Source organism: Cynocephalus volans, chromosome 3 (genome assembly GCF_027409185.1).
Source record: "Cynocephalus volans isolate mCynVol1 chromosome 3, mCynVol1.pri, whole genome shotgun sequence".
NCBI lineage: Eukaryota > Metazoa > Chordata > Mammalia > Dermoptera > Cynocephalidae > Cynocephalus > Cynocephalus volans.
Window position 1 is genome coordinate 64,183,286 of NC_084462.1, and position 14,895 is coordinate 64,198,180.

At 49.9% G+C, this 14,895-nt stretch overlaps 1 protein-coding gene and 1 pseudogene across 1 annotated transcript in view; both read left to right on the plus strand.

Annotated features, from left to right (window-relative positions):
- The first annotated feature begins 4,211 nt into the window (after positions 1 to 4,211).
- Positions 4,212 to 14,895, plus strand: part of PSTPIP1 (proline-serine-threonine phosphatase interacting protein 1) — a 43,566-nt gene continuing 32,882 nt past the window's right edge. Inside the window, exons 1-2 of the mRNA XM_063090558.1 lie at positions 4,212 to 4,233; positions 4,801 to 4,985. Of these exons, the coding sequence (XP_062946628.1) occupies positions 4,212 to 4,233; positions 4,801 to 4,985 (207 nt within the window). The remainder of the gene's footprint in view (positions 4,234 to 4,800; positions 4,986 to 14,895) is intronic.
- Positions 13,399 to 14,433, plus strand: LOC134371896 (RNA-binding protein 43-like; annotated as a pseudogene).

Below are 14,895 nucleotides of genomic sequence, written 5' to 3' on the forward strand. Positions count from 1 at the left end.
CATGTGCAAAGGACCTGGGGTAGAAGAGAATGAGGCAAGACAGAGGAATTGAAAGGAGGCCCAGGAAGCAGTACCAGAAATTGAGAGAGGAGTAGTGTGAGTTGAAATTTTGAAGAGTAGGCTGGTGCTAGATCATGCAGGGTCTGTAGGCTATGGAAGGATAGACATTGTCTATTGTCCTGAGAACAATGGGAAATCATAGAAAAGTGACAGGGGGAAAGTGACATGACTGAATTTGGGTTTGAAAATGTTACTATGCTGTGTGGAAAACAGATAGTAGTGAGCAGTGCTGGCTTCATGAATGTGCAGCCAGTGCAGCTGCTCAGGGCCCTGTTGCTCAGAAGGGAGCTGCACTTGGAGTTTAACGCTCTGAGATTGTTGTCTTGATATTCTTAATTCTTTGAAATTGTGTTTTTTAAGTGTCATTTGATAGGACAATGAAGCATGCATCAAGGGCTTGGAGCCTTGGCTTGTGTGGTCCTGCCTCCCACTGCCCCTCCTGGATTGGTTCTCAGACTCCACCTCCAGTCCTGCCTAGCAGGGACCTGAGTGCAGGCATGGGGAGATTCAGGGCTGAGGTCATGACCGGTAGCATCTCACAATGGGGCATGGCAGTGCTGTCCCTGCTCGAGGCTGACAACTCATGGCACATTCAGCAGGTGACTCAGAGGGGTGTCTCTCACTCACTTCTGACCCAGGTGCCTAGTGCATCCTGGCATGGAGTTAGCAATACCCTTGGGGACTGCCTGTCTCCCCTGGGTTGGGGAGGCAGGGCCATGGAAGATAGGGATGCCTGGCTCGACTTCCCCACCCCCAGCTGGGGAAGGCAGGTCAGTCCGGTGGCTGGTAGCAGTTAGCGGGTTTCAGCAGAAGGAGAAACCCCAGCAGTTAAGGGGTTTCATGTATAACTGAGTCAAGAGTTGGGGGGGTTGTTCCACAAATATTCCCATGCCGCAGGAAGGGTAACATTAAATAGGTTGAGAAAGAGACTGCAGGAAAGGAAAAAGTTTTATGTTTTAATAAGAGGTCTCACATTTAATTTTGCACTGGCTCCACAAATGATGTAGCTGGCCCTGGTAGTGAGCAAACACTTAGATCAAGCATGTGAAATTGGTGCAGGCCCTGCAGGTATTAATACTCCCTAAATGGTGGCTAGTTATTAGTGTTTTGTTGTTTATGTGACTCAAAAGGATGGATGAGGTGGATTCAGGAGCTGAGCCCTGCTGGGTGGCTGGCTGTGACAACCAATGTTGTAACAACTGATTTTGTATTTTATTCTCAATCCTTGGACTTACTCCTTCTTGAATTCTTCAAGCAGATGTGTTCAAATACTATGCAAAACAGGCTGGGGCTCTGCTTGTGGGGGACTCCCCCTTTTAAAAAAGGAGCCACAGCCTGGCCTGAGGAACAGCTGCCCAGACCTCGAGGCAAATGTTTTGTAGCAGCTGAAACAGTCACTAAAAAACCCTGATTTTCAGGACTGGATTCCTCTCCAGGGGAGAGGGGCGCTGTGAGGGAGGGGTCCCCCAGTACAGTTCCCTTTTCTGAGGGGCTCTCAGATGTCTCGGTCTTGCTCCTCCACCTCCCTGACGTCCCACCAATCCACCTACTCCCACCCTGGTTGCTCTATCCAGGCCTCATCCCTCTCTCAGAGTTACCACGACATCCTCTTCTGGTCTCACTCCAAGCCACTCCCCATGGAGAGAGATCTTTCTAGAACTTGTTAGTCTATGGGCCCCTCAGGTTAGAGCTCAGGTCTGCCTCCCCTCTGGGCCCCAGTTCCAACAGGGCCTGGCAGGAGTTGGTGCCCAGCAGTATCTGTGGACCTGGACTAAGGAGAAGGTTGTGTGGTCATGGCGGTTGCTCCCAGCATCCATAACACCCAGTCAAGGGATCCCATTTCCATGGCCAGTGTGGCTAGTGATGGTGAAGTATGAGCATGTGACCCACTTCTGGCCAATGAGACACGAGGGGCAATCCCCTGGGAGGCTGTGGGGAGGGACTTTGAGAAAATAAGGCACAAGGACAGGTGTCCCTTTTCTTCCTCTTGATGTGGCTGTGTCAGGAATTGTAGACTAGAACTGCTGCAGGCTCTTGGCTACCAGCCCAAGGAGGAAGACAGTAAATGAAGGAGAAACTCATCTTCAACTGATGCAAATAACACAGTGACTACAAAAGAAGATATGTCAAGGCTGGGCTCTCATCCCAATAGTAACATTGGCCCCAACAGCCTCCTGCGGCTCAGTTTTTCCATCTATCCATTGAGAGGTTCTTAAGGCAGAACCAGAGAAAGGCAGGATGAGACTCTTTTTTAATAGAGGGCCATTGGTAAAAGATAACTGTGAATGTTAAGAGCATGTGCTTCAGCATCAGACAGGCTGGGACCAAAGCCCCGCCCTCCACTTACTGACTGTGAGACCTTGGGTGAGCTGCATAAACTCCTTAATCACCAGCCTGCTCATCTGTAAAGGGGGATAATGATAGTGTGTACCCCACAGGATGGCATGAGGACTAAGTAAGCTGGTTTGTGTAAGAAGCTTAATGATGCACCGGCACTTGGTAAGTGCTCCAAAGGCAGATTGGCTGTTCTCGACGCCCAACCTTAGGAGCTGCCAAAGGTAATGGTGGGATGGGGCGGGGAGAGAGAAAGACCTCTCTCTACTGGAGAACTCCAGAAACTCTCCAGATGTTCCTCTCCTTAATTCCTTCCCCAGTTGCTCCAGCCCACAGTCAGCATGGCCATCTGTCCAGGGCTGCACTGGCTGGACCAGCACAATTGGGAAAGGAAAGCTTCATGTGTGGGAGACTTGAGGTTGGTCTTGAGGGATGGGAGGATTTGCCCAGGTGAGGAAGATCAAGAAGGGAGGAGGGGAACAGAGGAGCACAGGTGTGGAGGCAGGAGGGAGTGGGTGCCTCTGGGGACAGGGAAAGGCCTGACTGGAGCAGGAGTTTGTGGGAGGTGATGGGAAGAAGACCTGGAGAGGCAGGGAAGGGAGCCCAGCTGTGAAGTTTTCTGCCAAGAAGAGGGTAGGAGCTTTCCTTTAACAGAGGACTTCTAGTCTGCCTCCAGAACTAGAGGCATCACCCCATTTTATGGATGGAGAAACTGAGCTCAGGGAGGCTGAGTCAGTGCTGTTAGAGGTGGTGATGCCATTGGGATGAGTGGCCTGGGCTGCACAGTGGCCTTGATTTCCATGCCCTATTCTTTTCCCCAACTTCACACTCCAAGTCAGGGCAGCCTTTGAAGTTCAACGTGATTTTACACCATTAGCTGTCTTCAGCTGTAAGTAACAGAAAACCTGTCTGGGGTGCCTTAAATGCTAAACATGTGTATTAGCTCAAGTTCAAGGATTCTGGAAGCAAGGGGCTTCCTGGGGCAGTCCCATTGCTCTGCAGTTCTCCCTGATGTGTTCTCTCTTGGGTCGCTATTTCACAGCTTGGCTGTGCCCCACCTCTCTAAACCCTGGGCATGCATAACTGGCCCTTGGAAACTTAGCTATTTCTTCTGCAGCAGCTCTCATCTATCTTATCACCCCCAGTCAAATGTAAGGCAGATGTCAGTGAGGGTGGTGATTTGTGGACAAGCCCTGACTCATCCCTTTCTGCCAGCCACCCTGGGCTCAGGACTCCCTGCTGGCATCTTCTGCTGAGTGGGCAGGCCCTGGCTCCTCAGGGCTGTGTCTGGGGCTCTAGCATGGGGCTTTTCCTAAGGTGGTACCAGACAATGCCCCTAGCACCTGTCCTGCCAAACTGGAAATCCCAGAAATGTTCTTGACACCATGTCCTTTCCAAAGACTGAGGATGGCAAATGGAGAAACTGAGGCTCAGAGAACTAAAAAGTTGATTGGGGTCCCTCAGCCACTGAAGTGTAGAGCCCAAATTAGACAAAAACTGGGGCCTCAATCTGAGTTTCCGAACTGCCACCTCTGTATCTTTATAATCCTGTCTCTTAGTATGATCACATTCATCGAGCCTGAAGACTACATCCTCGAGGCTGGGGTTGGAGGTGTTCCCTTCCCCAGAGAGTGTCTAATCTGGACACTTGTGGTGGTGGTGGGGGCAATGCCCATGAGGCCTCAGGCTGTTCTCCTTTGGCTAGTTACCCACTCACCCAACCTCTGTGCTCCCACAGCCCCCAGAGCACAGCAGTGTCTGCCCCCTGATGGGAGCTCCTTGAGGGCAGGACCAGGGCACCAAGCAGCGAGCGTTTGATGAATGGTAGATGTCCTAGGCCTGTATGAGCTGCTCCAGAATGGTTTACTGGTGAGGGGTGGAGGGTCTAGCATCTCTGGGCCTGGGCTGGAGGGGGCTGGGCTGGTGGGCCATAGCACCTGGGGTTCCTGGGCCCCTCCTTGCCCATACCATCACTGGGCCTCAAGCTCCCTAAGTTTATGGCCTCTGGGAAGAAACTGAGCCAGGGCACGGGGAGGAGACAGGCAGCAGGATGGCAGGTGGCAGGGAGGGCTGCACAGGGGAGCACAGCAGCTCTACTTCCTGTGGGCGAGGGCCCTCGTGCCTGCCCCGGGGGAGGTTGCACAAACCTTCCTGCACAAGCCACAGCCTCCCTGCCCTCCTGGCTCTGGTGCCAGCCTGCTCTCACACCAGCCTCCCACTGGGGCTGGCATCCACAGCCATCCCTGCCCTAGGTCCCAGACTGTGTCCTCCATCACTTCAGGGCTGGCCAGGGGCTGGGCTGGGCCTGACACCGCCTGCCCTCCCATCACCAAGCCCCGCTCCTTCCTCATTTTGCTGCTGATTCTAGCCCCAAACAAAACAGGTTAAGCCCTCCTTTTCCTCCCTCGGGCAGCTCGCCTTTGGCCCGCGGCTGCCTTCTGAGCGCTCCAGACGGCGCCGGCAAGGGGGGGCCTGGGACGGTGCTGCTGGCTCCTGGCCCTCGGCAGCCCGGCCTGTGGCAGGAGAGCGAGCTCTGCCTCGGCAGACGCCTGGGGATGATGCCACAGCTGCAGTTCAAAGATGCCTTTTGGGTGAGTGGAAACGGCGAGGGGCGTCGAACAAGCCGGGGGGCCCAGTCAGGTGGGAATTTCCCATGGTAATTGATGGGGATGTAGCCCCAAGAGGGGGGTTTTCTCATAGAAATAGTGGTTGAGTTTTGGTCTTAACTGTCGTGGAGGTGGCCTGGGCCACCGTCCCTGCTGAGTTGGAAGACCAAGGAGGTCCTCAGCCTGGGGTGCTGATCTCTGTAAATGTCAACGCGTGGGCAGGGGTCTCTCCTGTGCTCCCAGGGCTGCTTTCCCCTCTGGGAGACCCCTCTCTCCATCCTCAGAAGAGTAATATGTGGGTGGGGGCTTGAGGAGGCCAAGTGGGGCACAGGAGAGGTCACAGGATTGGGGACAAGAAAGAAAAACCTGGATCAGGTTTTGGCTTTGTTGCTTAGAGGCTGGGCAAGCCGTTTTATGTGTCTGAGCCTCAGTCTCTCCACCTATATAGTGGAGATAAATAAAAATAAACATACCAGCTGGATGGGAGGGTTAAGTGAGGCGATCTAATGCATTAAAGCCCCAGCACCTTGCGGACACACCAAATGGTAATTCTCTTCCTCTCACCCAACCCCTTGTCCTTTGCAGACCTCGGGGGTCCTCCAAGGAGGCAGACAGGCAGGCGATTCTTTGCTCACTTTCTTAAATTCATCACAGGCATAAAGCAAGTCCCTTTCCCCATGAAGTAAGGGCACCCGGCCAGTGGTGGAGGTAAAGTGGCTTGGCCCAGGCCGCATAGCCGGCAAGCCCAGTTTGGAGCCTGGATCCCCTCAGCTTTTTTCCAGCTGCCCTTCAACCTTCTCCTCTCTCCTCAAGATCTGGCTGTCGCCAGTGGCTTTGGGGAAAAGCAGAGACCTCTCTGGTTAGAGCTGGGAAATATGGCTGTCCCAAGGTGCCACCTCCAATCCCACAGAGGCTCTGCCCCTCCCCTCAGCTGGTTCAGCCCCAGCCCGACAGCCTGGCCCTTCCTGGGCCCTTTCCTGGGGCCACAGCCAGGAGGATGAGGGCTCATGGGCCAGGCCTTCCTTCTCTTCCAGGCCAGCTCTGCTTAGGGCCTGTGGCTAGTATGTGAATGACATGCTTCCCCTGCCCTGACCACACAGTGGGCAGAGGACCCTGCTTGGGGAGGGTGCCCTGTGCCTCTCTGGGCCTTGGTTTCCCCATCTCTACAAAGAGGGGGCATGACCAGCCCAGAAAAGCCGATGGAGGCAGAGCTGGCTAGACCCAGGATGCTTACAGCCCAGGCTGGTGGCTGGAGCCCCAGGAGGAGGGAGGGGTGTGAGTCACCACATCACTGCCCTGACTTGGAGTGTGAAGTTGGAGGAAGGGGTAGGACCTGGAAATCCAGGCGGTTCTGTAGCCCTGGGTAGACCAGGAGATCCTGACCATTTTACCTCCAGGACCTTTGTGTCAGTCCAGAGTCCCTGGGCCCACCTTCCCTAGGGCAGAGCAGCAGCAAGGAGCAGCCCCATGGCAGGATCTGGGCAGGGGGGATGGTACACAAGGGAGCAGGGCGGGGCAGCAGCAGAAGCCAGCAACCAGCCCACCGGTGGCAGCTTCCCGCGCAGCATCTGCCCCCACGCTTGCGCTTGCTGCACCTATGGGCTGCAACGGGCATCATGGCCTCCAGGTGCCTCCTCTGCTTTGTGGCTGGCCCGCTGGGCCTGGGCCCAGGATACAGCTTCCCTAGGGAAGGCCAGAGCAGGGAGGGGGAGTGAAGCAGCCAGTGGGAGGCTCTTATGCTGAGCCTGGGCAGGAACCCCAGATGGTCACTGTCAGCAGCACCTGCCCCAGGGCCTGGGTTCTAATGCCTCTCCTAATGCTAAGCTCTGCCCAGTACCTGATAACAACTAACACTGAGCACTGAAGATACGCCAGGCATATATATATATATATATATATATATATATATATATATATATATATATATATATATAATCTCAGGGCTGTATGTATATTCACTCATTTAATTCTCACAACAATCAGTGAAGTAGATGCTGTTGTTATCTCTATTATTCAGATGAGGAAATTGAGTCACAGAGAGCTTAAGGGACTTGCCCAAGGTCACACAGCTGGGGTTAAACCCTGGCAGGCTGGCTCCTGCCTGTGTTGCCCAGAACACTGCATCATCTGTCTACCTGGCACATCACTGGGTCTTTGGACCTCGTGGTTCATATCAGGGAAATAGAGGGGAAAATTCTGTCTTCTTATCTCCCAGAGGGGTGAGAAGACCAGATGAGGTGGGTAGAACAGTGTCTTGAAGCTAATTTACAGACAGATCTGTAAAACAAAAAAGGCACATTGCTGGCTTCAGCGGGTATGTTAGGAACAGAGCCCGCTTACTTGGCTCCTCTTCCTGGCTTTCCCCTCCCCAGCCCAAGGCACTGCTGTTAAACCCTGTAGCCTGAAGCACAGTTTGAAAATGATGGGTCTTTAAATAGTGGAAAGAAACCCCTGGGCTAGAAAGATCATATTTAATGTCACAGCACTTCAGTTTTCTGGCAACCTCACCTATCCAGAACACAGGTGAGAGGTGGGCCTGTTTCTGGCATTGGCTCACAGGAAGGAGGAAAGCAAACATGGTTTCTGAGGAACCACAGAGAGTGTCACTAAGAGCTTCCATTAAAGTTCATATACTTTACTTATAGGAGATGCCCCATAGCATTTAGTCAGGGCCTATGAACTCTAATTTTACCCACAATGTTAACAAGCTTGATCATGGGGTCTTTTAACCTGTAGATGTAGCAATTAGTTGGGGTCTGCCCAGGACCTCATGGATAAATATTGATGATGGATAAATATTGGTGAACCTGGACTGTCAGAGGCAGTTGCACAGATGGCTAGTAGCCTGATGCAAGGAAGGAGAAAGAAAACTTATAAAAAGAGGAGGTAACGGCTCAGCAGTGGTAAGTACATTCAGCATGAGCAGACACAGTCCTGTCCCTCAGTAGGCCTATATTTGCAATTCTGTCTGTGTGGCCACACAGTGTAAATTTATAGCCTGCTTTCAGCCGCTTCAGAGCATTCAGATGCAGGCCGCTGTGGGAGCAAGGCAGAGTGGGCTAGCTACAGTGGGAAGGAGGGATAATTTGATATCTGTTCTACACTCACATGAGAGAGAGCATCACCACTTTGCAGGAAGTTTGTGGCTGAGCCTCAGAGTGGGACCTGTCAGTGAGACAAGGTTGAGTCTAAAAATATCAGGTGTCTGAGTTGAGAGGGTCTTAAATCTCATTAGCCTGTCCCAGCACTGAGTCAAAGGGATGCGGAAGCCCAGAGAAGCCAGGGTCCTGTTCCCACCCCTGGCTCACCAGCGGCTCTGCTCCTAGTGGGCAGCCAAACTACTGCAAGAAACATCTGTCTGTATCCTCAGCACAGCGTTGGCAGGTGGGATATGTGCTAAGTAAATGTTTACAGAATAAGTTAATAGACAGTGAATGTCTCCATGGTCCACCTGCCTTCCTGAGCCCGTTTTCTCCTTCATTTCACTTTAGCTATATTATACCATTATTTTTTGAGCAGAGTCTCTACTAGGTGGTCCAGACTGACCCTGGCTTCACCACCCCCATCCAATCAGATGCATGAGACTGGGCTGGCTGGTTAGCTCAGTTAGTTGTAGCTCAACCTTATAATATCAAGATCACGGTTCAGATCCCCATACCGGCCAGCCGCCGAAAAAAAAGTCACAGTCCGGAGCCGGAGTTGGAGCCAGGCAGGGGTGCACCAGGGGGAGCAGTGTCTGAGCCGTGCCTTCCCGTCCTAGCCTTCCCCACTGCCCCCCATGACCTGTACAGTCAATGGCCTCTGCAAAGATGTTACTGGATAGTGTTACCGCCTTTGGGGTAGTTAAAAGGAAAAGTAAGGGCTTCATCCACCATTTGGGTGGGAACCACCAAGTGGCTATGGGGAGAACAGGATTGTTCTGACATGTGATCATATCTCTCTCTTTGAGGCTGGGCTCTAGCTTCATCTGGAAACCTCCCTGCCAAGCTGGGAGGAACCGAGCCTCCCCAAGCCCATTTAACAGGTGACAGCACCACTGCTGGCTGGAGAGAGTGAGTCACCAGGGCCTCAAAGTGGGACTGAGGCTGGGCTGGGCCCCTTCCCTATGTGTCTGCTCAGCTGCTCCTGCCTCTTCCCCTTCCCAGTTCTGAGACTCTGAGCTTCCCCATTTAGGACGCTACTGAGAAGGGGACTGAGGGACCCCACTTTGGCCTGTCCTAAAGCTGTTTGTCACTCATGCCCACCCCAGGACCTGTCAACCATGGCCCCAGGGGTATCAGAAGAGGCTGACATTTGCTGAGCACATGTTCTGTCCTAGGCAGTTAAAGCTGTGTAAATACCGTCTAAAGAAGCAAAATCACTTAATTAAGGAAAGTGGGAAAATGGAGAACAACAGGGAAAGAAAGCACCCTTTGTCTCATCGCACAGAGACAACTGCTGGTGCTTGGCTGTTTCCATAGACTGTTTTACAGGTGCAAGAATATTGTGTATACAACTTTGTATTCTCCCTCCCTTTTTTTTCTGGCACTTAAAATTTTATTTTAAACTGTGGTAGAATATACCTAACATAAAGTTAATCATCTTCACCATTTTTAAGTGGACAGTTCAGTAGTGTTCACACTGCTGTGCGGCCTTCCCCCGTTTCTAGCATAACTCCTCTGTGAATGCTTGTGGATGTGGATGTGGGTTCCTTGTCTTCAACATCACCATTGTTAATGACTGCACAGTGCTGCAGCCTTTGGATTTGGTGGACATGCTAGGATTCATTTATCCCCTGTTGTTGGACATTTAGGTTACTGTCAATTATTTCCTACAATGGGTAGATCTTTGAATATAAAGGTTTTTCACTCGAGGATCATTTCTTTGGGTAGTTTCCCAGCAGAGGAGGCACTTCTGGATGGAGGAGTAGGGCCAATTCTCTAGTTGTTGGCATGAGCATCCACTGTGCAGTCCCTCATAGTCCTCTGGTTGGGCAGGAGTTTTTTACACAGAAGGAGAGACCAGAATGAACTGGAAGGGACAGGGCTTGTGAGTGAGACCCTGCCAGGAACTGGAACCTGCTCCAACTTTGGGGGGTATTTGCAGCAGGGCAGACCCTTGTGGCCTTGAAGGCCAGTGGCTGAAGAGTGGTACTCTGGAGCAACTGGACCCTTAGATGGCACAGGAGGTGGGCAAGGGAGGCCCTGGCTGTCCTGCTTTGGCTGCCACCAATTGCCTTCCCTGCACACCCCTGGCCGCAGCTGTCAGGAGCAGTGAAGACAGACACACTCTCTGTACTGATTGGGAAAGCTCTTTAAGACGTGGTGTTATGTGTAAAGAGCATAGAGCCAAATGGTGTGTCTGGTATGCAACCCGTTCTGAAAAGTGGGAGAAATAAGCATTTATACTGGCATGGGCTTGTCTTAGCAATAAGGATCTCTGGAAGGAGACATAGGGAACTAATGAAAGTGGTTACCTGTTGGGAGAATGAGAGAAAAGAAATCAATGTGGGACAGGGCAGGGCAGCTGTGAGCGTTTTCATGATACAAATTTTTATACTATTTAATTTTTGAAACGTGAATGTGTTATTTTAAAAAATTAAACAATTAAAACTGAAAAAGAAGACATTAAGTCCAAGTTCCATGAGCATTTTTTCCTCTGAGTCCCAGTTATTTAAATCATCCCCCGAGGAGTGGTCACAGTACCTGTATGATGAGTGTCTGTTACATGCCAGGCACTGCAATAGCCACTCCACAGGTGTCCTCAGACCCAGGCAGGGACTCTCACCCAGGACCATCCCTCTCCACTTTTCTCTGCCCCTCAATTCTGAGGAGATGGGCTAGTTCATTCTTGGTTTAACCATAGTTCATGTAAGATGAAAAGGTGGCCCCTGCATGTTAATAGTGGTTTCTATGGATGTGGAAGCAGGGTGATTTTTCTCTCCATCCCTCTCCTTATTTTCTGCATGTAAATAAGAGATTACTTACATCATCAAAAGGAAAATATTTTAAAACAAACTAAGCAATTCCTGCTTTAAAAGCTGAGATGATGTTTTTAGGCCAAATTTGTGGTTTGACAGCAGGACTTCTTCCACATGCTCTGAGCACAGTTTGTGGTACGTGGGCCCCTGGAGATGGAGAACTTGGTTCATTGGTGCCCATTCCATAGGACATGGCTAGCCCTCTGAAGGTGTCAGGAGATTGCAGAGGTTGTGGTCATGCTTGCTGTGCTTTCACCATGCCTGCTGATGGTTACCTCCAGAATTTACTGTCTGCAGCGTTCTGGGTCAAGAATTCAACCCCACCTTTGATTTTGTTCTTAGTGGAAAACAAAATCTGGTTCTTGATGACCCACTTTGTGCTTCAGTCCCCAGGAGCTCACACACTTTTCCTGGCTGCTCCTGGTGTTGACATAGACTTGGGCCAGCCCCTGGGATGGAGAAGTAGTTCCTTCCTTGGGCTTTGAAGGGTGGGTAAGAATTTGGGAGACAACAGGAGGGCAATCAGCATTTCAGGTTAAGGTATGGGATGGGCAAAGGTGTTTAAGGGGGAGTAGATTTGGAAGATGGTTTTCTGGCTCAGAGCATTGTGCAAGGTGACTGATAGGAAGGGAGAGCCCGAGCTGGATTGTGAAAGGTCCCTGCCCTAAGTGGCAGCAGAGATACTTTCTTCTGCCTCTTCGCACCCTCTGCAGTGGTAGCTGTTCCTCTTCTGCAAAAAAACCTGGAGATTGCAAGCCGTGGGCGGGATGCCCTCCCACCTCACCCAAGCGTGGCTGATGCTGCAAACCACACGGTGGGGGGAACTTGGTGTGGAAACTGAAACTGCCTCAGCCTCAAGCTAGAGAGAGTGGCACCCTGTGCCGTCCACACCAGGGATCCTCTCTGGGCTGGTTCTGGAAGGTCCCTCCCTCCCAGGCTCAGTCACTCCCCATCTTCCAGAAGAAAACAGGCTTCTTTGAAAGCCCCTGAATGGCTGCCACCCTCACTTGCTGGGTGGCCTTGGAGAATCATTTCTCCTTTCTAAACCTCAGTTTTCTCATCTGTAGGATGTTAGTGTGATGCTCACCTAAGATAAAGGTCTTAAGGTTGGGGGGTTGCTCAGGACAGTGTTAAGGGACCACCTCCTCCTGCTCACCATGGCGAGTTAGCAGACCAGGATTGGTTCTGAGGGACCAGAGTTACAATTGGATATGCTGCCACAGAGTGAGCCTCTATGTGGATCTTCCCATTTCCAGAATGCCTTCTTAGCTCTGTATCCCACCTGCAGAGAGTCATTCCTTTGGGTTCAAGTAACAAGATGATCTATGTTATCTCATTTCCGACACCAGTCCTGTGAGGTTGGTATTCTTATTCCTGCTTTACAGAGAGGAAATTGAGACTTGTACAGAGGATGTGGGGCTGGGGGATGCCATGCGGATGGACTTTGGGACTGGGCTGGGCCTGGCTACTATCTTCCTAGGCCTGTGTCTGAGAGCCCTTAGGGTGAGTGGGAGGGTGTGAGGTTTGCTGAGGCCCAGCACCCTGAACAACTGGTGATGGAGCAGGCAGGCAGGTGACAGTTCCTTCCACTGGTGTTGACAGGCCATCCACCATTGGCCAACAGGAAGTGCCAGCTAGAGCCCCAGAGACTAGTAGCCAGTGTGGGGATAGGGTAGCCAGATGGAACTCAGGGCTTCCCAGCTATGGAAGCAAAAATGGAAGACTGAGTCATACTTGGGGGAGCGGGGGAAGAGTGAGTGATGGCCTGAGGCAGGAGTGAGCTTGATATATTCAGAGGACAGGGAGTCAGTGTGGCTGGAGAGAGTGTCCAAGGCAGAGAGTAGTTCGAGATAAGGTCAGAAATGGAGGAGGGTGACAGATCTTGTAGACTGTCATTTCAGAAATCCCCATGCCTAGGCCATGCCCTGGGCCAATTACATCCAAATTTTTGGGGTGAGACCTGGATATCAATATTTTTCAAAGTTCCCCAGTGCCTCCAACATGTGGCCAGGGTTGAGAACCACTGGTGTAGACAACTGTGGTGGATTAATATCTGTTGCTGATAGTGGGCGCACATCTGGCTTTTACCATTCACGCCACCTCATTTTACTCGCCTGAGAGAGTAGAGCTTAGAGAGTTTTTTTGATGGTAAATATACGTAACATAAAATTGACCATTTTACCCATTTTTAAGTGTACAGTTCAGCGGCATTAAGTACATTCACTATTTTCACTGTCTCATCATCCCAGAGAGAAACTGTACCCACTAAATAATAATTCTTGGAGCTTCTGGATAGCTTGAATACGTGGAAGTTTCTGGAGGGTGGTGCTCCCAGGGAGGGCATGGAAGCTCAGCACCCCTTCGCCCATACCTTGCTCAGTGCATCTCTTCACCTGTATCCTTTGTAATAGCCTTTATAATAAACTGGTAAATGCATCCGTTTCAAATGTCAAGGAATCCAAAGCTTCTGAAAAACCGTTTGTAGTTGCTAGTCTCTGGGTTGGCCTTTTTAGTGATCAATTATCGGGCAAATTAGCAAAGAGTCACTTCCAAGATATTAAGAATGAGAGTGGAGATGTTGAAGATGTGGTATATCCAACAAAAACTGCAAGAGTTGCATACGTAATATTCAAAGAAAAAAAGTTGCAGAGAATGTCATTAGACAAAAGAAACACCATCTGGCAAAGAAGGCTGGTTGTGCTCTCGTAGTCTCTCATTTTAGTACAAATTTCTTCAGCTCTGTAAATGCTATCCTTGATCTTTCTGTTTTTTGGAGTCAAGTTACTCTAGAAAATCTGGTAATAGACTTAAAAAAGAAAATCCAAACATTAAGCTTCGGTCCTTTGGAACTCAATGGAAGAATCTCCATGGAAGGACCATTTCTGTCTATCAAGAAGCTCAAAGAATCTTTGCTATTAAAAGCAAGTTCTCTTTTAGGAAACAAACAAACAAACAAACAAACAAAAAAAAAACCCAGGAGTTTTACCAGTGGAGGGAGAAAGTAGAACAAAGCCCAAAAAGGAGTCTACAGAGAAGCAAATAACTCTTTGGAGTCACTCAGGACATTAGTACCTGAGACTACCGGGAGTGGAGAAAACATTTGTGCTCAACACAGATATTTTCCTTTATCCAAAACAAAAGTGTGGATTTTATGAAAGCACACTGAACAAATTCCATATTCTAAATCACGAGAGAGTGGATGGTGAAATCACCACAATTTGTCTAAAAAATGCTCAAGTTGGTTCTCAGCCAAACAATGCAAAGCATGAGAAAGAGTTTCGCCTTGAGCTTAGAAAAGAGACATTTATTTTGGGACAAAGGGAAATAGAGAGAAAACAAATATTGAATGAGCATGGTGAAAAACTATGTTCGAGATACCTAAGGGTTCTGATTAACTTTTACAGGACACTGATTGACATTATAGGATTTCCTTCTGACACTTACCTTTTTTTAAAAAAAAAGGTCATGAAATGAACACGGCAGGTCAGTTCATTAAAATCTCAGCGATAGCAATGGCTGCTTTCCCTTCCTGAGAGTGACTATGCCATGCTGCATGCTAGCTTTACACGTTACCTCATTTAATCCTTATGACCAATCCTTCATCACAAGCATTACAATCCTCATGTTATAGGGGAAGAAATAGGATCTGGAGACGTCAAAACACTTGTCCAAAGTTATCCTGCTGACAAGGAACAGGGCTGGGCCTTAACCCAGTCTACGTGATTACAAAGATAATATCTAAAGTACGCAACTATGGAAAAACAACTCACTAAACGTTGAAGGAATCTCACTTTCTCTGCAACTCCAAATTATTAGAAAAAGAAGTAGCTTTAATTCTAACATATGAGAAGTTTGGATGATTATTATTACGCCACTGGCAATTTCTTAACATTACAAATTTTGTGTTTACTCCTTATAGAATTAGAAGGCTGGCAA